Source organism: Lycium ferocissimum, chromosome 2 (genome assembly GCF_029784015.1).
Source record: "Lycium ferocissimum isolate CSIRO_LF1 chromosome 2, AGI_CSIRO_Lferr_CH_V1, whole genome shotgun sequence".
NCBI lineage: Eukaryota > Viridiplantae > Streptophyta > Magnoliopsida > Solanales > Solanaceae > Lycium > Lycium ferocissimum.
Window position 1 is genome coordinate 54,873,446 of NC_081343.1, and position 22,887 is coordinate 54,896,332.

A 22,887-nucleotide genomic window follows, 5' to 3' on the forward strand; every position below is an offset into this window, starting at 1 on the left:
TTTGATCGAACTGGGATCTCTTGCTTTGTTTTCTTCTTGTCGTGATGTTGTCCATTCCCTTCAAAATCATTGCCCAGTCTTCCTGATTTTCTTTGTCCTCCTCTTCATTTTCTATTTCATCAAGAAAGGTTTTGAATGCAACATCTGTCCATGCCTCTGAAGAAAAGATTTCTCATAAACAATCAGCTTGTTTCGGAGTTCATCATATGACATTTGAACAAAACTTTCATATGGAATTGCATCAACATAAGTTTGCCACACTCTAGGCAAAATCCTCAGAATTTTTCTGACTTGTTCACCATTAGAGTAGGATTTTCCTAAAGCCTTGAGGTCTCCAAGAATTTTATTAAATCTCCGGAACATGTCTTTAATTGTTTCATCTTCTTTCATCAAGAAATGGTCGTACTCATGAAGCAGAAGACTTATCTTGGCTTCCTTTACTTTCTGTGTAATTGTACCTTCATGGAGCATCTCCAACTTGTCCCATATTTCCTTTGCAGTTTCACAACTTGAGACGTTTTCGAACTCTTCCATGCTCAAAGCATGGTAAAGTAGGTGCTTAGCTCTAGCATTCGTTTGCATGACATCCATCTGTTCTTTTGTGTATTTATTGATTTTTGATGTAGTAGCGGATGCCTCGCCTTCATGTTTCTTTCCCTCGTCATCACCAGGAATCGGTAGTGGTCCGTCCTGAATGACTAACCATAATTGATAGTCAATTGATTGAACATACGTTCTCATTCTAGCCTTCCAATGGCGATAATGTTCTCCCTTGAAGTATAGTGGCCTCGAGTCTTCGTCTCGAGTGATTCCTCCTGCAATTTGATGACTGGCCATTGGTCTTTTCTCACTTCCTGCTAAGCAAAAACAAACTTGTGAGACAGACTTCGATACCAATTGAAAAATACAAGGAGGGTGAAGTATGCCTTTCTAAAATACTTGGTCGATTATGGTGGTTACAGAGAGCTACATATTCAATAGCAGATAATAAGAGATTAAAGATAAATTATAGTAAATGAGACATAAGCTTTTATACTGATTCAACGCCAACGTTAAGGTTGGTCTTCACTCAGAGCACCCACAAACATTCAGAAGGAACAACCACACAACCCTCCCTGTTTCCCCTCACTTCTCTTTTAGTACATTGTATTGTGTACATTACAATGTCTGCAAAGAATGTGTCACGACCCAACCCTGTAGGCCGTGACTAGTGCCCTATCTGGGCACCCAAACACACTTATCCAACGCTATCTCAATTTATGTCAAACACATCCAAGTATATAACGTGGCCGACAAGGCTATGTTTCAAATTTATGTAATTTGCGGAAAAAAAAAAATTTCGCGAGAGTTTCCTTTGTTTTACGACTATCCAAAATAACCCGCGTACGTAAATACCAACAAAGGCCACAGGGCCAACAAAACATCATATATACATATGCGGACCGGCCGCCGCGGCGAATGGGATCGCCCAAACACAACAGATACAAACACAACCGTACGGAAGTAGGCACAACCCACAAAATATGTCCACAGACTTCTAAACATACAGACAGACTGAATCATATGACAGGACAGGGCCCCGCCGTGCCCCCGAGCAAACAAATATATACACCATGGACGAATATGTACCAAAGGTAGGCTCTAATGTTAAGCACTCCAAGACCGTCGATGAAAATCCTAGGCGGCGGATCACCAAAATCGTACTGCGGGCATGAAACGCAACCCCCCGACGAAAGGGGGTCGGTACGAATATGTACGAGTATGCAAAGTAGAAATATACAATATGTCAAATCGAGCCATAATCGAAGCGGAAATACAGAAAGTAAGTACATATCCAAAATACCAAAACGTTTACTTATTAATAATATTTTTCTCAAGAAAACGAACTATGCATAGAGCTCAGTGTCACACCACATACCGCGGTCAAAATCCAGTGGCACTATCACATCACATAACATACCGCGGCCAAATACCCGGCGGCAATATCGCGAACATACCGCGGCCAAATACCCGGCGGCAATATCACGGGACATACTGCGACCAAATACCCGGCGAATATCACAGACATAACATACATAACATAACATAACATACCGCGGCCGAATACCCGGTAATATCATATAACGACATACAAATCATTATTACAAACCCAATAGAATAACCAAAGCGTACTACTATTTCCAACCCAAGGAAATAGTCAATTCAAATTTTCTCCGAATGTTCCTCGAAAGCATATCAATCCAAACTTCAGAAATCATAATCCCGTATCAAAATCACATGCATATGAGCAAATAAATAATTAAGCTACCTTTCAAAAATCCGGTGACCAAATATATTTACTAACATCGGAAAGTGCGAAAACAAGTTTCGATTTATCGGAATTAGTACATCAAAGCTACAACCTTCGAAATCGTCCTTATGTGTCAAACTCGTATTATCAAACTCAATAAAGTAGTTAAAATAGTCATATTTGAAATCGGAATAATCATCACAACATTTTCTTCAAGAATTGTCTAAATTACATAAAAGGGTATCGCGGGACCCACGGACGGGTGTAGACCCGAGCTGGGCCCGCCCATGAAAAACATACTCATTATATATCATACAAACTCCTACGAAAGTTTCAAAGCATTCCGAGCTTTTCTGAGAAAGTTATGAGCGTTTGTAGTTTTTGAATCGCTAATGAATAAGTTCTTAAAAAAAAATCAGCTTTTAAGTAGCCTTTGCAAATTATTAATTCCAAGGGTATAAGGATCAACGTTATGGCATATTAGCACAAGGATACCAAGGAAACAAGTGCAAATCATATACAAGCTCGGATTGCGAGAATAGAGTTTCCTCGAGGCTTGAATCATAGCCTAATTTAACTAAGACATGCCAAAAAGGAAGGTTATTTTACATACCTCAAACGCTCTCCAAAATGATCCGAACTCAAGCTAATCCAAACTATGATTCGGGCTGCCCACGATCTAAAAATAAGCCATAAAATGCCAAACATTAGCTAATGACTTTTAGGCCTTAAATTCCAATTTCGCCCTAATTCTACAAAAATTTGGGCAGCATTTCCCCTGTAAATAGGCTACCCCGAGAATTTAACTCGCTCAAAATCAACAACAACAACCACAATAATCAACCTAGCAACATCGATAATCAATTCGAAAGGCAAAGTAATAATAGTAGCTCTCTTTTACATCATTCAACAATCTTTCATAAATTCAATTCGATGGCTTAACTTCAAGCTAACATCGACGCTTATACATTCGCATACTAACCCGAACCCATACCAACAACATTTAAGGACATTCTAAGCAATTCATACAACATTTCCAATAATCCCAATTTTTCTCCAAACTGGCCGAAAACAGCCCCAACCGAGACAGGCCCTTAATTTTTTTTTCTTCATTTCCAAATCATAGTTTGTATCCACAATTTACATTCTAACAATGCTATCTCATCAATATACCAATTACATTAAATATACAATAACCTCCAAAAACAGTCCGCAACATTAACAACATCATTTTGAGTCAACAAACATTCATTTCCAACATAAGATTCATAGCGACGACGATTAAAACAATAAGCGATATTAATTCATCCTTTACCAAACATTTGAGGGCTATACACGGCCACATTGTACATGAACATATAGCGATGGTTTTTATTCTCCTCTCCACTCCACAACAAGCAAACACGATACAAGAATTAATTCATCAATTCCATTTTTCAACACCCATTTACACGGCTAGCTCCTCAAGCACACAACCCACTTCCAACACACTATATTTCAAGATATTCATCCATATTAACACACTACAATATGCATAAAACATTTATAACCCATAAAACAAGAGAAATTCTTACCTTTCTTCTTTATTCCTCAATAGGCTAGGGTTTCCAAAAGATGAGAAATAGTGGATTGATCGCTCCAACGATGGTTCCACGCTACTTAGAGACCTCAAGATAATAGGTTTACATCAATGGAATAATTTTAGAAGGACAAGAAATGGGGGTGGATTTTCTTGAGCCTTGGCCGAGAGCCTCCTTCAATGGAGAGGTCTTCAACTTTTTTTTTTTTTTGTGCAAGTGTTGAAATGAGCTTAAGATGACTAGTAGTCATCTTTTAATCCCTTTATGAAGAGTACAAAAACTTGGCCCACTTTAATGTGTTGTTCCACTCAAAAGTTGACACAAAAATTGTGTGGGGGCCTCAATCCACTCACATGGCCAACTATGGAAAATGGATGATTTTTCAACTTCCAATTTTATCACTTTTGGCCCCAAATTTTCCTAATCGTTCCATACCAATCAATTCATGCATAACTTATGTCTTAAAAAAAAAAAAATCAAAGGTCAAAAATCCCGACTTTGTATCCCGAAATAGTTTTGTCCTTAACTTATCATAATTAATCCGGATTATTTCAATGCACAAAAATACGGGTTCTAACAGAATGAGAGAGAGTTTGCCAAGGTAAAGGTTTGTATTCTTCTTCACGGTTCCACTCCCTTTTATAGTACTTGATCGTTGCTTGCAGTGTCCTCTAATATTGGGATTTGACCATTGTGGTTGATTTGCTTCTTTTAATATTCCTAAAATACCTCCTTACTGTATCGATTTTCTCCAAATTAAACTGCTTATTTCCTGATTTTATGGAGTTACCAAATTTTCAGATCTTTAATCCTAGATTGCCTGCATACCCCTGTAAGAATCTTCCTTTTTTTCTTTTGACCTTGGAGAACATTACTTAGATTTTACCAACAGTATTTATATCAATCCAATAAATATATGACATGTGTCTTCACATCACTCAGACCTCTTTATAACAATATTCTTATATAACATCTCTCTATAACAGTTAATTTTTTTTCGGAACTGATTTTTTATGTTATATTTTACTTCTCTATGATAATATTTTACCTATAAATGCAATAACCAACCTTATAACAACTATCTTCTTTTTTTGGTAATATAACAATTAACCATCTTTATAAAAATAGAATATCTACTATTACAATAATAAGTGTAGAGATTTTGATCAAATATTTTGATATTTTAATACACTATTTATGACAAAATATTATATGAATATATATTTCCATCGTTAAAAGATTTACAAAGTGTGAGTAAGGTTAGGATTTGGCAATTAAAAATGAAAAATTAGATTTTATGCATTTTTTTTTTTACCTATAACAGCGAAATATTATTTAAATATCAATACTGTTATAGGTGTATAACAACAATTCGCTATAACACCCAAAAAATTTCGTACCCAACGATGTCGTTATAGAGAGGTTTAACTGTAAATTATCATTAAACCACAATCAATTTATATACACCCTCACTTAATTTATCACTTAACTATAGTAAAATATTATGATTTGGTATAAACCCGCGGCCTGTATTGGGTTGGTAATTAAATATTTGTGTATATTTAGTGAATTTTTCTAATATAAATACAGGTCTAAGCAAAATCTTTGAGGTTAGCAAATTAAGGATCATCACGACATCAGCGAGTTATTTATAGATTTTCTGTAGTTTCCCAGAAACAAAAAAAAGGGCTCGACTTTATAGCATCATGAAAATAACTATTTCTGCAGTTATTTTGGCGTTAAATATACTATATTGATCGAAAATACATACCATGGAAAGCAATCAGGATTGCAGTTGCAGATAATATAGATAGGCATAAATTATTAAACAAACATAAAAATTTAGTGCTTACCTCTTGAAAAAACACCAGCATGAAGTATGTCTTCTCGTCTCCCCGAGTAATTAGCTAATGAGAAGTAGTAGTTTTCTTTGTTGAGGAAAACCCCTTTATATAACTTAACTAGGACGATTAGGTTTCTTTTGCATTAAATTCATTAATCGACAGACTCAGAGTCCTACTTAACTCGGATACAACAGAAATTGCACAATCAATTAATGAATTTTCATGTTCTTTAAAAAAAAATCCTTTTAAGATGAATATTTTTACCATAATAGATTATAAGTTACTCCCTTCGTTGACGTTCACTTTTACTTGTCCATTATACTAAAAATAAATTTTCACTTTTACTTATTCAATTTAAAGATATCAAGAGAGAAAAAAAAAAGATCTTATTTTACCCTTAACATTAATTACTCATTCTCAAGTCTATTGAGACTATAAACAATTAATATGGATATTACCTTAAAAAAAATACATCATTTATTAATTCTTAAGGGGCGTGCAGAATCAAAAGTGTATAAGTAAAAGTAAATCGGAGAGTAATTCTTAAAGGACGTGCAAGATCAATAGTGGACAAGTAAAAGCGAACCGAGATAGTATTTCACTAAAAATTTGTAATTGCACTCATCAATAAATTTAGAATGCAACATTAAACACTTACTTAACTCAATGGATATATGTCTAATGGAGGAATAGAAAAGAAAAGAATAATAACGCCTTCTAAAAGTGATCATTTTTTTGGACCAAAAACAATCAAGGCTGAATACATAGAGAGGCCCTTAAGCTTGTCACAATTTTCCTCTTAGGCACCTACATTAATCATTGTTCCTATTAAGCACCTAAATTACTAAAGAACTGTACCAATTTAACACTTTTGCTGACATGGCATAGTGTGTAATACACTCTCCCAACTTTGAGCCCCACCTTTGTAGGAGCTTCCAAAATTAGCAATAATCTTGGTTATGGGGGAATGTTAAACCCATATCTCAGGGAAATTCAAGCAGATACACTACTCCTATTGGCTACAGCACAAGTAGCAACAGAGGGGATTCTTATCTAAGCTCCCCAACCAGGATTTTATGGGGAAGCCTTAATACTTCAGCCGGTTCTGATAGCCCAGGTTCATTTTTGGGCTTTGTAGGTGGTAATTATGGCGTCTTTGGGAGTAAGGGTGCTGATTGGGGCGCTTCTCTTAATTCTGCTCCTGGTGGTGGAAATTTCAGGAGTGGGGTGGGGTTAGGGGAGAAAAGTTTTCCTTTGCAATGTGTCATTCTATCACTGGTCATATTGCAATGCAAATGGCAATTGAATCTCACGCATCTGTCATTTTAACTTGCTGCAAAAAATGTGTTAAATTGGTACACTTCCTTAGTAGTTTAGGTGCTCAGTGGGAACACTGATTAATTCAGTTGCCTGAGGGGAATTTTTTGGCAAGTTTAAGGGCCTGCATATGTATTTTGCCAACAATCAATGGCTGAAGTGAAGGATCTAGGATGCATCTCCACAGACAAACTAAGAAAAGAAAGAGAGTAAGCCCTCCACTTGCTAACACATTCTGAATGAAGATCAAATCCAAGACTCACAAACATAGAATAACTGCATCTAAAAATGTTACTGTAACACGAAATTCTTGTTCAACGACCATACATAGTTCTGACAGTTCAGACACCACGAAATCCTGTTGACACTGTGTAAGACCCTCAGCTAACATGTTATGCCTGATAATACGCGCAACCTGGTCCGCGTGTTCTATTCAGACAATGTTGACTTCAGTTCACCCCCACTATGTAATTCCAGCACGATATCACATCCTCCTATGAGTTCCCCTTTGTAATACAGCTGTGGATAAGTCGGCCAGTTGGAGAAAGTCTTTAATCCCTGCCTAACTTCTTCGTCGGATAGAATGTCAAAGGATCCAAAATCAACCCCTTCCTCCTTCAAGGCATTTACCACCTTGGAGCTGAAACCACACCTTGGAGAATCTGGTGTACCCTTCATAAACAGCATTACAGGTGAAGAGTTTAGGAGATTCTTTAAACGGTCTTCAAGGCTGTGTATCCCCTTTTCAGCTAGAACCTTCTTAAGCTCACCACTTTTTTGCATCTCCAGTACTATGTCTGATCCACCGATAAGTTCACCTTTTATGTACAGCTGCGGATAACTAGACCAATTGGAGTAAACTTTCAGTCCTTGACGGACTTCATCATCAGTAAGAATGTCAAAAGTCTCGAACTCTACTTTCTCCTGTTTAAGAATATCAACCACCTTTCTGCTGAATCCACATCGGGGTTCATCAGCTGTTCCTTTCATAAACAGCATAACTGGGCTAGAATTGATTAGATCTGCAAGACGAGTAGTCAGGGCAGCACTCAAGCCAGACGGACCCGCAGTTTTATTTGGTTTAGCTTCAAAAGTATCAGAGATTCCAACCCCGTGATCCTTGAAAACTTCCGTAAGTTCACCACTCTCATGCATAGTTATAACAATATCACAACCACCAAGAAGTTCACCCTTGCAGTACAGTTGAGGATATGTCGGCCAATTGGAAAATTTCTTCAACCCCTCACGGACCTCATTGTCCGTTAGAATATCAAAACTTCCAAATTTGACCTTCTCTTTCTTCAAGATGTCGACAACTTTCTGACTAAAACCACACTGGGGTTCTTCAGGGGTCCCTTTCATAAAAAGTATTACTGGGTGAGAAGCAACCAGCTGCTGAAGTCGCTTAGTTAGTCGATCATCAACACCGGAACTTGACGCCTTTTGAGGAGCGCCATTTTCTCTAGCCAATTCCTGAACTGTTTCAAGAACAGTGGGACCTGCAGCCATCCCTAGGCTAGCAGGAGCAGCAGGATCCCCAGGAGTGATTGACCCAGCAATTTTTGCAACCTTGTTAGCCAAACTAGAGGGATCCGCTCCTTCCAACGTATCAACAGCCTTACCTTCCTAAAATAAGCAAAGTAGCACATTATAGATAATATAACAAGCAAAAAGAGAGGTCCACATCAAGGAATTGTCCAAATGTAACAAAAATCACAGTTGAGAGTGTTTGAGCAATACGACTAACGGGAAGGTAGCTAACAAAATTTAGTCAACTAACAATCACATTTCATTAATTTTTCGGGAACTTTATTTTGGATTTGTGACTGCAACTATTGGCAATTCTTTCTTTTTTTGATAACCATGATGTCCGGTGTGGTTTGGTCTCTGCTGGGAATTGAACCTGAGACCTCATGGTGCTCAACCCACTTCATTGACCACTAGCCACACCCTTTCATTTTTGATAACTATAGGCAATTCTTTCAAGAACACTCATTATGCCAAAAACTAGTGAATTTAATGTTTCTTCATCCAGCTAACAGATGTTCATCTACGAATAATTCTATCAACTTTTAAATGCCACATGGATAATTTCCCTTTGCATAAGCTTAAATACTTTTGAGATTCACAAAGTGCCAGCCAAAGACAATGGCAAAAAGGAAAAGGCAGTCGATCCTCCGAGTGAGATAAGTGATTGGAAAAAGATATCTACCGATCAACCCAATTATCACTGTGATGTTCTTATGGATAATGAGAAAGCTTTCAAAATCAGGCTGACAGAACACAATAATATCTTCAAATGCAGAGCACTTGACTGGCATAAAAGAACAAGGGACATGAAGAAGTAAGAGAGATCGTTTTGAGCTTGTACATCCCGACTGCACTCGTAGACTTTACTGAAGACTTACCAATTTAGGGATACTTTCAGACAAAAGTCTATGAAGTTAAATGAGAAAGATAAGCAGGGTTGCCCCTTCTGTAAAGCTTATACATCCTCAATGAGATGTCCCATATTTCCCATTGTCCATAATTTAATATGCTACCAAATAGTAGTAATAGCACATGTGGCCAGCAAATGGAAGGGGCAGATGGATCTCATAGGCTCATTAAGATGCATATGATTTTCAAGAAGATTATGAGCACAATGAAACAACATGTCCTTGGCAGAATATGATAAGCTATTCACTATTTTAAGGGACATTTTCCCATTACAGAATTGACACTGCAATGGGTTATTGAACAGATATGACAGCAAAGATATTGCAGAATCTTTGGGCAGAAAGAGCATAGTCATTGTCTTTAAAGAAATAATGGAGCCATGAGAGACAGTTTTACATTCAAGTAATATCAGGAAAACAAAAGAAACTCTGAACACTTGTCAAACATAAGATCTTTTAGTGGTTAGATTGTTGGTGGCTTGAGAGGATCTTCTCAATTTACTTGTTATTGTTGAAGACATACATTTGATATGTAAACGGTCTCCTCCCACCAATAGATATACCGTGACTAGAGAATAACATTATAGAAATGATGTGGCAAATGGAGTGTAATAAAATAGATGAAACAGAAACCCTTAATCTGATACTTGTTGGCAAAACGCAGATATATTTCACCAACTTTATCCCATAAAAAATGCAAACAACTAGCAGTAGTTCTCATGACTCTCCAAGTCATTCGAATAAACGACGCATGAGCAAAGGCCCCCTTGTGATGCCGACCCTCCAAAAAAGTAAGGTCATAGAATGTCTCATAAGGAGTCAGAAGCAAGCTCAATAAATACAGGTAGACTCACATAAGCAGGGGTGAGACCTATTCATTCCCCATCTATCCAGTAGGAGAGTAAGGTTTGCTAACATAAGCAGATATACGAACAGTATATGGACAAGAAAAGCAAATTCCCATGTGAGTTACCTTGAAGAATACAAAGTAAGGAACAGCAGAAACAGAGTGTTGCTCAGATATCTCAGGCTGTTCTTCAGCTTCAACCTGAAATACAAGGACAAAAGAAAAAGAATAACAATCAGAGACGAGCTGACACTTCAGTATGAATAATGAGCATATTCCGATAGCACCGGAATATAATCCATTAAGGAGTTGGGGTTACAATGCATCAACTAGTATAGAAGAAAGTCCAGCCCCAAGTTTCAACTCACTATGCTAGAATGAAACAACTATTTCAGTATATGCAGCTTTCTCCACCTTTCTATTTTAAGGAAGTAAGATTTGATGTACCAACTCATAAGACAGCAACAAATAAAGAGAGCAATGGCCCCCAAATTTCTCAATATTTCAGATTCTTTACATTCATGTAACGTAGCTATGTAACCACAAGAACACCTCATGTGCTTTAGAGAAGCATGCTCTTCAAACAATGAAAAACAAAGTAGGCGTTTGGAAAACACCTCATGTGCTTTAGAGAAGCATGAACAATGACAAACAAAGTAGGCGCTTGGAAATACATCAGACATGCAAATGATGAAATAGTATTTGCATATAAATGTTTGTTTTACAATTTTGTCCATTATTTCAACTTCAATTTGGAATAGATAATATGAAATGGAAAGCTGGTTTAAGTTAAATAATGGTTCTTACTCACAATATTTTAAGTTCTTTTCCAAGCGAAATTCATGTCCAGACATAATTTCAACTTTGAAATACTCTTTTTCAGCTTTAACTTCAAATACTCTTTATTCAACTTCAATCAAATATTGTCCAAACAGGATCAAAGTGATTTCATTGAGAATCAACCGCTTCCTTGAGTCTCATCTCTGAGGAGTTGGTTTATATCCATTATTGTGTATTTGACGCTGAGTTAGTTAGTCTAGTTGCAATATTTTTAGTAGTCTAATTGCAATTTAAATATCCATTATTGTCTATTTGACGCTGAGTTAGTTAGTCTAGTTGCAATATTTTTAGTAGTCTAATTGCAATTTAATTTTTATGATACTAAATTCATAGATGTAAGATATTTTTTAATTTCCCATAAATTGTGTGTCACTTCAAAGAAGTGTGCACTTCACTTATTGTTTTCCTTCTACCCCAATCGACCTTGTCACTTTCTGTGCAATTTTCCCTTTTGCAAACAGTAAAACATTGCTAGATTACTATTAAAAAATACCTGCAATCAATCAGTCAATCAAACAATATATAACTTTTTAAAGCTTCTCTTTCATATATGCACATATATATGAAAACTTAGGAGGTTCGAATTCACATAGAATGGGCACGGGAGAAATCAGAGAGGTGAGAAAAAAACTTGGTTCAAGAGCTTAGAACCTTTGCACTGTGACGCCCTAAAGTGCAGAATCTTTACGTTACTAAAGAAATAGCTATGGACGCTTCATAGGATATCTACCCAAAGAAACTTAAAGAGAGACCTTCAAACAACAAAAGCATATCAAATACAACATCTAACAATTACCCAAATTATTGCTTTTCACGATTCATTCAAATTCCATAAGCCATATTGATATCTATGCAATAAAAATACCAGAAAAATGATCAACTATATAAGAAAGATATAAACTTTTTGAGATTTTATATATGTGTATATATATGAACTGAAGAGATTTGCTTATTCTAAGAAAGTGGACATGAGGAAAATCAGTATAGGGTTCAAAAGAGATTAGTCCATGTACTTAGAAGCTTCAAATGTGGCCAAAAAGCATATAATCTTCAGTTTACTAACAAATGAGCTACAGCCCACAAAACCCTAAACCCTCAAAAGCAAAGCAACCCAAAACAAACCCAGAGAGCCCCCTCCAAGCAAAAGGAGCATGTCAAACAGAAAATATATCAATAACTCATCCGTGTGTTTCACAGTTCATTCAAATTCCATAATCCAACTTAAAATCTATTCAATAAAAATACCAGAGATCAACCGATAAATAAAAAAGATATAAACTTGGTCCATCTGCTTAAAAGTTTCACATCATGAATCCCAAAAGTGTACAAAACCCTAAGCCCTTCATACCATCGTTACCTAAAAAAAAAAAAAAAATATCTAAACAACAAGAACATATGAAGCAGAAAATCTATCAATAACCCATCAATATATTCCATACATCATTCAAAATTCCATAACGAATCTTGATTTTTCTTTTTTTTTTGGTAAGAAAAAAAACTCTGCTGGATTGATATATGCAACAACAATACCAGAAATCGATCAACAAATAAGAAAAGATATAAGCTTTATATGAAAACAGAGAAGATTTTGCTCACTCTTAGAAAATGGGCATGTGGGAAATCAGTAGAAAGGTGAGAAAAGACTTGGTCCATATGCTTAGAAGCTTCACACCATGATGCCCAAAAGTGTAAAATAGCAGGTGAGCCATCTCCCACAATCTTATCAAGTTCTGCTTTCGATTGAACTTCCTTCACTGATCCCATTCTCTCTTCTTTTAGATATTCTCTAATCTCTATGACAACTCAAAGTAAAAACTATACTGATTTCTCTTTTTCATGGTAATAGAATCTCTTCTTTTCAGCTTTTTTCTTATTCTAAGATCCTCTTTTATTTTTGGTTTTTTTCTCTCTCTCTCTCTCTTTTATTTCATAGTTCTTTTCTTTTTTAAAAAAATATATAAATTAGGAAAATGATGCAAATATACCATCGTTATAATTATTCAAATATACCCTTTTCACCGATGTTTTTTTCATTTAGGCTATTTTTTAAATTAAAAAAATGTTTAGTACTAAAAAAAAAATTTACTCATTTTTTTTAATATATACTTTTCTAAAATTAATAATTTTTTTTCACTTCGGAGTCAATACATTAAAAAAATGGATAGACTTATTTTTTTAAAGTCACAAAGATATTTTTTTAAAGGAACCAGACCCGACACACCAGAAAAAAAAATTACCATGGGGCTTTAGAAAAATGTGTCTACTAAAAAAAAAAGTGAAATATTTATTTTTAATTAAAAATATTTAAATGATTTTAGAACCGTCTATATACTTCTGAATTTTATAAATGGAATTTCAAAATAGATATATACACCAAAGTTACTCCCATTTGGCAATGAAATTTTTTCACTTTTTTCCCAATTAAATAAGACAACTTTTTCAAGACCTTTTTTTTTATAAATATAGCATTATAGATGTTTATTCAAATATACAATTCCAAATACAATCAAGTAGTGACTTTAAGTAGCTCAGTTGTTTTGAAATTTGAAAAACACCCAAAATTTTATTTTTTCTTTTATAAATAAGAAGTCAATTAAGTTCATTGTTTTTGTTTCCCCCAATCTTTTGGCTATATTTTGTGTACTTTTAATATTATTTATTTTTATAAATTTGTCATTTTGGAATATTTTGAAAAGACAGATCATGGTTTAAACATCTTTTATATACAATTACATTGTTTCTTGAATATTTCACTGAATTGAATATTTCTCAATTTGTTTCTTATTGGTGCCTTACATTGTTTGGGATTCAAGAATGTGACCTGATTCATTGTTATCCAATGTTGTTAAGAGGATTATGATGTTAATTTCATATCTCTTAACGCCTAAATGAGAGTTTGTAAGAAATATATGATCTTCTAATATTTCCTATGTGTGTATGGCTATAATCTTGAAGATGTGTCTCAACATCATATGTATGTCTTGATTTGCTCTGAATTACAAGCTATCACAATTTGCTATGCTTAAGGCACGTTCAACATTCTTGAAGAATGAGAACTTTTGATAAAAACTATAAATTTAGATCCAGTTTTAATGATAATATTTGGCATCAATTGACACTTTTTTGGAGTTGATCAATTTGAAAAAAATAATAAGCATTAAAGTTAATTAACGAATATAGTTTTATATATTGCATAAAATAATAAGGATTAGAGTTAACAAATGTGGTTTGGATAGAGGAAGAAAATAATAAAGATGACAAATTCAAGTAAAATTAGTTAAATTGGGTGATTTTGTCAGGTTTTTAGAAATTGGGGTATAAATCATATTTCATGTTTTTAGGAAAGACAACCAAAAATTATTTATTGACATAAAATCTCGTGCAATAATAAACACAAGTTTAATAAATCAAATGATTTATTTTTTGTTTTATGGCCAAATACCTACTAAATAAAAAAACTTGACCTAAATAGTTGTTGACCTAATCATTTAAATTAAAAATCAAGCATGTGTATTATATATGTATAATTTATATATAATAGATATAACTGTTAATAACTAGTGTATAATTATGTATATCGACTAGGAAAATAAACAATAAATCCGATCGACCATTTATATAAATTGCGAACCGATAAAAGATGATATCTCGTCGACGATATCTTTGACGAAGGGAACAAGGATGATCATGTTTACCCTTGTCTCTTTATGATAGTCAGAACCTTTCATATTATTATGCAAGTTGATGGCTTGAATATTATTGGAGCTTTTGAAAAGTTTCCAACAGCAGTAGATTATCTGCTAAAAGAAGTTGAAATGGAAAAATTATATCGGTCCTGTAGTACCATATATTTATGAAATTGATGTATTTAAATATCTCACTATAACTATGGACATGATATAGTTTCACTCCTACATGGAGATATTGAAGTAAGATCAACTGCATATTACAAATGAAAGCCGTGAAATGAATGTGTTTATTCTAACAAATGTTGTCAAGTGTTTTGGATATACAGGGCATTCATCTGATCGACATAAGAGTTCGATTCAAATATGTTATCAATTTCCATGAAGGATTACTATCATACCATGTTGTTTTACTTGACAGTCAAATCATAGAAAGACAACAATAGATTATGAAGCAAGTAATGAATGTATCCCTTAAATAAATGAAAAGGTGTTCATTTGTGAGGGAAAAAAAATGGAACTAAAATTTATATGATTTTTAATTGTTACTTGGTGATTTTGTTGATTCTCGACTTATTTTTCTGTAAGATACACTAAATAACAAAATTTCTATTAAAAAAAAAAATAAAAAAAAATCTTAAGATTCAGCTGAATGCTGATTGAAAAAAATCAATGTTTCTTCATCAATTCGCCTTGTAGGCAAATATAGAGTTGCTGAATGAAAAAAGGGATATTTATTGAAAGCTAGTAAGGTAATTCTACATATAGTATATTTCTTTCCATATGTTGTTGATTGTCTTATAGCTTTGCCCAAAAAGTAAAAAAAAAGATTGTCTTATAACTGTGTCAAAAAATTTAAGAATTTACCACGCTCAAAAAACCAATTCAAGCACTTAAAAAGAGTCACTTGATTTAAGTTTACCAAACATCAAAATAACTTTAAAAAGTGCGTAAGCCATCACAAACATCCTCTAAATAAATATTTTCAATTCTCATCAAAGGACGATACCACAAAAAAGGTTACAGTACCTACTATAGAGAATTGTAATATTTGAACCATATATTATTATTTGAATTGTAATCATAAGGATTTATTTATGGATTTCTTCAATGTTCTTATCAAGTATGATATATGTATAATTGTGTAAAATTAATATATAATTTATGTATACCGACTAGAAAAATAAACAGAAAATTGATCGGCTATTTGTATAAAGATCCCTAAAGTAGATGAAACGGTGTTCATTTGTGAGAGAAAAAAAAAAAAATTGAAAGTCATTTTTTGATTTGTTATATTGAAAATTGTTATGTAGTGTATATTCTAGAATAAAATATTTGTTACAAGAAATTTATTTTTTGATTTGTTAATTGAACACCATTACTATCTTAATGCTGTATCAATGTTTCTAGAATAAAATATATTGTTACAGAATGAAAAAAATAATATTTATTGGAAGTTTCTAAGGTAATTGAACCTATAGCTTACTTCTTTCCATATGTTGTTGATTGTCTTATAGCTTTTCCCTAAAAGAAAAATAAATATTGTCTTACAGCTGTGTCAAAAATCTAAAAAAATTACAAAAGTTACCTCAAGAATTTTCAAACAATTCGAGCACTTAAAAGATATATTTCTTTACCAAACATCAAAATAAGTAAAAAAAGTTAATTAACCAAACAATGTAGGTATTAACTAAATATTCTAATTCTCATAGCCACAACTATATTGGTATCCAGAAATATAATGTAGGAATTATTATTCATTGAATGTTTGATTAGTTATATTAAAAAATTTATGTAGTTTATATTCTAAATAAAATAAAATTTGTTACTTTTATTTTGTCGATATTACTGCTAATATATTTTGTCTTCTTTTTCATATTCGATCCTTTTTTATGTATATATTCTACAAAATATGATAATTAATAGGAAATTTATAAATGATTAACTATACTGAAAGTTTACAGCAAAACCATTCCTAAATAGAGCCTGGAACCTCATCAGATGAATTAACAAGAATTTGGTTGGGGTCTATACAATTTAGGAATGTTATTTGTAGTTTTACAACTCACTTTTTATAAAGTATTCAATTGGCTTCATCTTTTTCTCCGAGGAGAATCGATTGACTAGTGTAGAAACAACGGGGCCATAACAAGGTGCATGAAAACTGTAAATTAAGAATAGAATACAGTACATGGAAACAACATTTAAGGAAAAAACTAATTGAGTAACACTAAAAATCTCTAGTATTTGGAAAGGAACCTTTCTTTACTTGAGAACTATTTTCAAAATGAGTTACTCAACAACTATTTTTAAGATAAGGATTGCGAGGAAAAAAAAAAAAAAACAATAATCACTCTCCATCTTAGTCACTAAACTAATAGTTTAATGTTACCACTATGTTCAAGTACCTAGTGTTATCAATTTGTACTGTAAGCCCTTTACAATAACACAACTTTTTGAGCCTTGGCATCCCCTCTTTCTCTACTCTTAGCTCATTTAGAGACAATAATTCATCAATTCTAAGATCTTCAAGGCTCGGAAATTCTTGAGATCCAACACAAACAATTTTGGCACCAACAAAAGAATTTTGACCCAATTTCAAGACCTTTAGTCGAGGGAGTTTCTTAAGATTTTCTAACGCGTCCTCTTCAAGTTGACTTGCAACAAGAGATAACTCTGTCAGATTTGGAGGGAAATTACCAAACTGGGGCATTGACTCAATAAATCCCCTCAAGTGTAGTTTCTGAAGCTTGTTACATTGTGAAAAATCCATGGACTTGTCCAACGAATCAAGGTGCCACTCGAGACGCAAATTCTCCAACTTCTCAGCTTGATGTGTAGTAAACCAGAGGACATTGATTTTTCTATCTTTCTTTAAAGGATAATATATCCCTAACTTTCTCAAATTTCTCATGTTTTCCCAATGTTTAGGCTCCAAACAGTCTCCTCGAATCAGGCTTAGTATTTGAAGATTTGGCAAAGGAGCCTTGGTTCGACAAACGCAATGTATGTGCTCGTGCACGAGGAGATTCCTCAAGTTCTTCAGTTTCCAAATAGAATTTGGAAGTCTGATAGAGGGGCAGCCGCGGACATCCAAAGTGCGTAAATCTTGGAGACTAGACATACCTTTTGGGAGCTTTTCAAGACCATAGCCGCTTAACTTGAGGTGCCTCAAGGGTCTTAGATTGCATAAATCCTTTGGAAATTTTAGTGGAAGTTCAAGACATTCTATTACAAGGACCCTGAGGAACTTGAACTCTTGAAGAACTCGTGTCAGATGCTTCTTCGAGAGTTCATGAGAGCCTTGGAGACAAAAAAGTGTGCGGATTTTGAGAGTTTGACCTTCCGAAGAAAGAAATTGGGAGAGGCTACTTCCCTCGGTGGTGAATCTCCGAACCCTACTACTTGTACAAGAATTGGAAGTTATGTTACTCCAAGTTTTGAACAAGTTGTCCTTAGATGCAAGTGAAATGCATCTTGAATGTAAAAGACTATGAATGCTGCAAGTTCTAATCCTTCCATCAGATCTTCTACTTATCACTTGAATCAAGTTTCTATCAACCAATTCACCTAAATAAGCCTCTCCCTCATCCTCAGCCAAAGGTGTTTGTTCACTCAATGGAATAAATTTCTCTGCAACCCATAGATTGATTATTTCACTTGCCCTGATTTCATGATCCTTTGGAAATAGTCCAAAATAAAGGAAGCAGGGTTTCAAATAAATTGGCAAATCTTGATAACTTAAATCAAGGACCTTTGAAAGTTGATCATCCTTGTTTAAACTCTGGAGGATATAATTCCATGTGTGTTGTTTTCTTTTCCTTTGCCTCAACATTCCTGCTACTATAGTAATTGCAAGTGGTAAGCCATGACACTTTGTTAAAATTTCTTGGCCAACAGCTTTTAGACTGGGTGAAAATGTTTCTCCAGTACTTGCCCCTTTCATAAGTAGTTCATTGAAAATCTTTTGGCTACTTTTGAATTCTAAATGCTGCAGCTTGTGTAGAGAGTTTTTCCCTCCAGCATGTCTCCCTACCCTACGAGACCGAGACGTGATAATTATTCTACTTCCAATTTTGGGGTTATTAGGAAATGCGATGCTTAATTTGTCCCATGTTTCATCACTCCATAAATCATCCAAGAAAATGACATACCTCTTCTTGCTCAGAAATGCAGACAGGGCAGTGGCCACATGATTGACATCCATTTCCTCTTTGTTGACGCCAACTTGCTTAGCTATATCCTTCCATAGCTCCTCCACAGTTTGTTTTTGAGAAACATAAACTTTAGCTGAACACTCAAAATGAAGGTCATTAGGACTATCTTTTGCTAACTCGACCTTAGCAATGTTGAATATTTTCCTGGCCAGAGTGGTTTTGCCAAGACCAGGCATCCCAATGATCGAGATCACATCATAGGCAGTGTTTGGATCAAGTAACTTTTTCTTCAATTCGTCAATGTCATCCTGAAAACCAACAATGTTTGGTTCTTCATCACCATAAAGGAAATTCTTTCTTACTTCCCATATAGTATCATGACCACTACTACCAACATCACACGTGGGATACGTCGTCTTGGCATTACAGATTGCCTCCACCCTGCCTTTTATTGCTTCAATTTCCAATGCAAGTTCATTAGCAGTGCAGCAATTACACAAACAGCAAAGATACTCCTTTCCCTTGGCCTTGTGTGAAGCTAACTTTGGGAAGTACTTGTCTATGATATCCTCAATATCATAAGCAAGTTCTCTGATTTGTCTTCTTATTGTTGTCAATGTTTCACTACCAGTTGGATTGGAATCTGCTTCTTTCAAGAATGACTGAATCTTCTCCATCTCTCGTCGGATCCACTCCATTTGTTCGCGCAACCAGTACAAGCGATATCCTTCTTCAAGGGCAAGAGTGCCTATGATATCAACAACTTTCTTTGTCACAGCAGCAATGGCAATTACCTCCATGATTTTGGTGTTTCAAAGACAGTGAGGATCAAGGAGTAACTTTATTTCAAACAGCTATTTCAATTTTGATGAGTTTTGGTTCTTTGAATTAAGAGGTACTTATAGTAAGACAATCATATGCAAAGTTGTCCAACTACTACAGCATGCGAACAAGAAAAAATGCACCTATTGACAAATTTTCAAAAGAAAAACAAAAAAGTCACTTTCACAACAACTAATATGCCCGGTGAACTACTATGTAAACCATACTCCTCAGTTCCAAACGGACTGTTAAGTAGAATATAAATAAATTAATGATTTAATAATCGAAGTCAATGATCCGGTATACCAACCCTATAATTAGACAGATAATACACGTACTTTGTGGATATTATAATCTTAATGATTAGGTAACTAACGAAACTACCACTCTAGTTGCAAGACTAAAACATCTCTACAATTAAAAGAAAAAGTCTTCGGTATAGTGGGAACTGGGAGGAGCCATGTGGTTACCAGTGAATCCTTAATAAGTCTAATATACAGAATGGAGACTTCCATGATTTAATACTAATAAATGATGCATAAATACAAGAAAGATATTTAGGGGAAAAAAAAAAACATAGCTACACTAGAATAGGGTAAAAATTACATGGCAAGAACCATGTATATTTGCTGTTTTGATTATGCGGATGTGCTAATTGGTCTGGTTAATGGATTGCGGTTAGGGAGTTGTGGTTCACAAGAAGAAAGGCAAGCTTGTCAAGGTTCATTAATGAGTATAAACTAGTTGACACATATTTTACACAATAAGTAAATTTAATCTGTAAATAATAAGTTAGCTATTTCTTCATTCTCAATTTAATAGGAGTGAGCACTTTTCTTTTTTCGCCTGTTCCAAAAAATAATGCTAAAATGTATGTGACTTGTTTTAGATCATTATTTTCAGAAGTCTTCAACTCTTTTCTAGACTCTGTGTTATGGAAGATCGTGGGTTAACTCGCACGTAATCACACAACCAAAACAAAATAAGAAAAATAACACAAAGATTAAAGGAGATTCGGCCAAGCCTATTCCTCATGTCACGTTTCAAAATGGGATGAGACATGGCACGGTACTCGATGCCTGCCAACTTGCACCGACCGATCCGATTTGGAATATTGACTACCCACTTCGTACCCATGTACCATAAATTCAATAAATTAGCAACCATGTTAAAAGAATAAAATGAAAATGAATAAAATGAACAACATATTAAAAGTGTGCCGTTATAAGTCGAGACACGATATCCATAACCCAAAATATTACACAGTTCATCTATGGAGCTTATATGACGCAACGAATCAATAAATAAAATTACAGGGTTAACGTACACTATACAAAAGGATGGAATTACAACACGTGACTCACGATCTCAAAATGGCTTACCAAAATAAAGAAGAGGCGGGATTCTAGTCACAAGTGGATTGTCTTCCTCACGCCCAATTCCCAGACCTGGCATCATAAGACGAGGTCTGAGTATGGAATACTCAGTATGCCTCATAGCTATGCCACTCAGCTAGTAGCTAGCAGGAATACTCAGTAGCTACCACCTATTTGGATCTTTTTCTCCATTGTGTCCTACTATTTTTAACTTACTCAGCACATTTGTAGGTCTTTAGACGACTTGTTTCCATATGATTTTAGGTCTATCTCGTCCCCTTTTAATACTATACTTACCATAATTTCATATTAATGGACCGATACACCTACAGATCGACGCATAAAATATCCCAATCATCTCAAACGACCATTTTGCAGTTTATACCCAATGCGTGCTACTTGAATTATATGTACAGGTTAATACACGTTGTACACCCAACCAAACTTGCCTTTGTGTGTAGTTGGCAAAAAGAACAACCAAGAATTTATAAGTCAATTGAAAAGGAGCATATAAGCACATCATTTAATTGGTAGTATTGATATTTCCTATATATTCACCTGACATTTTCCAAACATGGTATGCATAACAAATTAACAATGGTCGGGCATGATATAGAAATTGTAAAGACTTTAGAGTTCGACGTCGATTTTGGTAATTTGAAATTGCTCCTTTGAGATATCTTTTCTATTTTCTTTTCAGATTTTCTGTCCTTCTTCCTCTTTTTCATTAAGCCACTTTATGTAGTTTTTCATGCGCCTCAAGACTTTTAGTTTCCGTTGTTTGCCTTATCTTTATTGAGTTTCTTTTTTCTTTTCCGGCCTAACCCATCGATAGACACCTGTGATCGTCCGGTTCTTTCATTTGAACATCTCAACTAAACCTTGTTTCATTTAGACACACAGGTAGAGTTCGACTGTGCCATTTAGACACTTTTCGCTGACTTGGCAACTTGCGCGATTTTCACACCAAACTAGCGCGTGAAGAGCCCAACAAAAACATATATATATATATTTTTTATTCTTTTTATTTCCTTCTTCTTCTTTATTTTTTTCTCTTTCTTCTCCATTTAACAAACCTTCCACCATTGCTATCTTGTTCACCGGAAAAAAGTCAAGACCGCCACCACCCTCTCTCTCCCTAAGCGTTTATATTTAATAAACAAAACAAAAAAAATCACAAAAAGATTAAAAAAAAAAAAAAAAAAAAACTTGTCATTAGTGGAGTTTTAGAAAGCTTGAAGGTTTAAAATGGGTTAATTGATTTGATGAAAATTTTGAGCAATTAATGTTGAATTGTCTTTGGGTCTTCGTGGGGAATCTTTAGCTGAAGTTATAACAAATTTGGAGGAGTTTCTCTTCAAAATTTGGATTAAAAATTGTGGTTGTAACAAGAACAACATGAAGATGGTGAAAAACACCAAGAACAACTATTCATTTTAGAATTTTCATTGTGTCCTTTTTTCCTTTTCCTTTTTGTTAATAATGTGTCTTTTTCTGATTGAGTGTAAATCAATTTTTCTTTTTCTTTTTAAAAGTATTACTTTTAATTTGTTATTAAATATTTTAAAATAGTTTTTTTTTAATTAAAAAAGACACATGTCCTCATTTTATTTGTCATTTGCCACGTCAGCAGCGAGTGTATTTCACACACTTTGTAAATTTGGCTGATTCAGCGAAAAGTGTCTAAATG

The 22,887-nt window shown here is 34.4% G+C and overlaps 3 protein-coding genes across 3 annotated transcripts; all 3 read right to left on the reverse strand.

Moving 5' to 3' along the window:
- Positions 1-111: 111 nt before the first annotated feature.
- LOC132045330 (uncharacterized) lies at positions 112-5,868 on the reverse strand. The gene is made up of 2 exons (XM_059435886.1): positions 5,724-5,868; positions 112-854 (listed from the first exon to the last, which is right to left on the reverse strand). The coding sequence occupies exon 2, from the start codon at positions 835-837 to the stop codon at positions 112-114; it is 726 nt and encodes a 241-aa protein (XP_059291869.1). The 5' UTR covers positions 838-854; positions 5,724-5,868.
- A 1,403-nt stretch (positions 5,869-7,271) lies between these two features.
- Positions 7,272-12,980, reverse strand: LOC132045345 (monothiol glutaredoxin-S17). Its single transcript, XM_059435911.1, has 3 exons — positions 12,753-12,980; positions 10,443-10,517; positions 7,272-8,657 (listed from the first exon to the last, which is right to left on the reverse strand). The coding sequence occupies exons 1-3, from the start codon at positions 12,918-12,920 to the stop codon at positions 7,461-7,463; spliced, it is 1,440 nt and encodes a 479-aa protein (XP_059291894.1). The 5' UTR covers positions 12,921-12,980; the 3' UTR covers positions 7,272-7,460.
- A 4,041-nt stretch (positions 12,981-17,021) lies between these two features.
- Positions 17,022-19,913, reverse strand: LOC132048207 (toMV susceptible protein tm-2-like). The gene has a single exon (XM_059439117.1). The coding sequence runs from the start codon at positions 19,797-19,799 to the stop codon at positions 17,217-17,219; it is 2,583 nt and encodes an 860-aa protein (XP_059295100.1). The 5' UTR covers positions 19,800-19,913; the 3' UTR covers positions 17,022-17,216.
- Positions 19,914-22,887: the final 2,974 nt, after the last annotated feature.

Excerpts from the sequence above, each read along its gene's own strand:
- LOC132045330 (XM_059435886.1), bottom strand. The coding sequence starts at position 837 with ATGGCCAGTCATCAAATTGCAGGAGGAATCACTCGAGACGAAGACTCG.
- LOC132045345 (XM_059435911.1), bottom strand. The coding sequence starts at position 12,920 with ATGGGATCAGTGAAGGAAGTTCAATCGAAAGCAGAACTTGATAAGATT. Across the intron at positions 10,518-12,752 it reads CACATGCCCATTTTCTAAGA|GTTGAAGCTGAAGAACAGCC; the intron begins GTGAGCAAAATC and ends CTTGTATTTCAG. Across the intron at positions 8,658-10,442 it reads CTTACTTTGTATTCTTCAAG|GAAGGTAAGGCTGTTGATAC; the intron begins GTAACTCACATG and ends TGCTTATTTTAG.
- LOC132048207 (XM_059439117.1), bottom strand. The coding sequence starts at position 19,799 with ATGGAGGTAATTGCCATTGCTGCTGTGACAAAGAAAGTTGTTGATATC.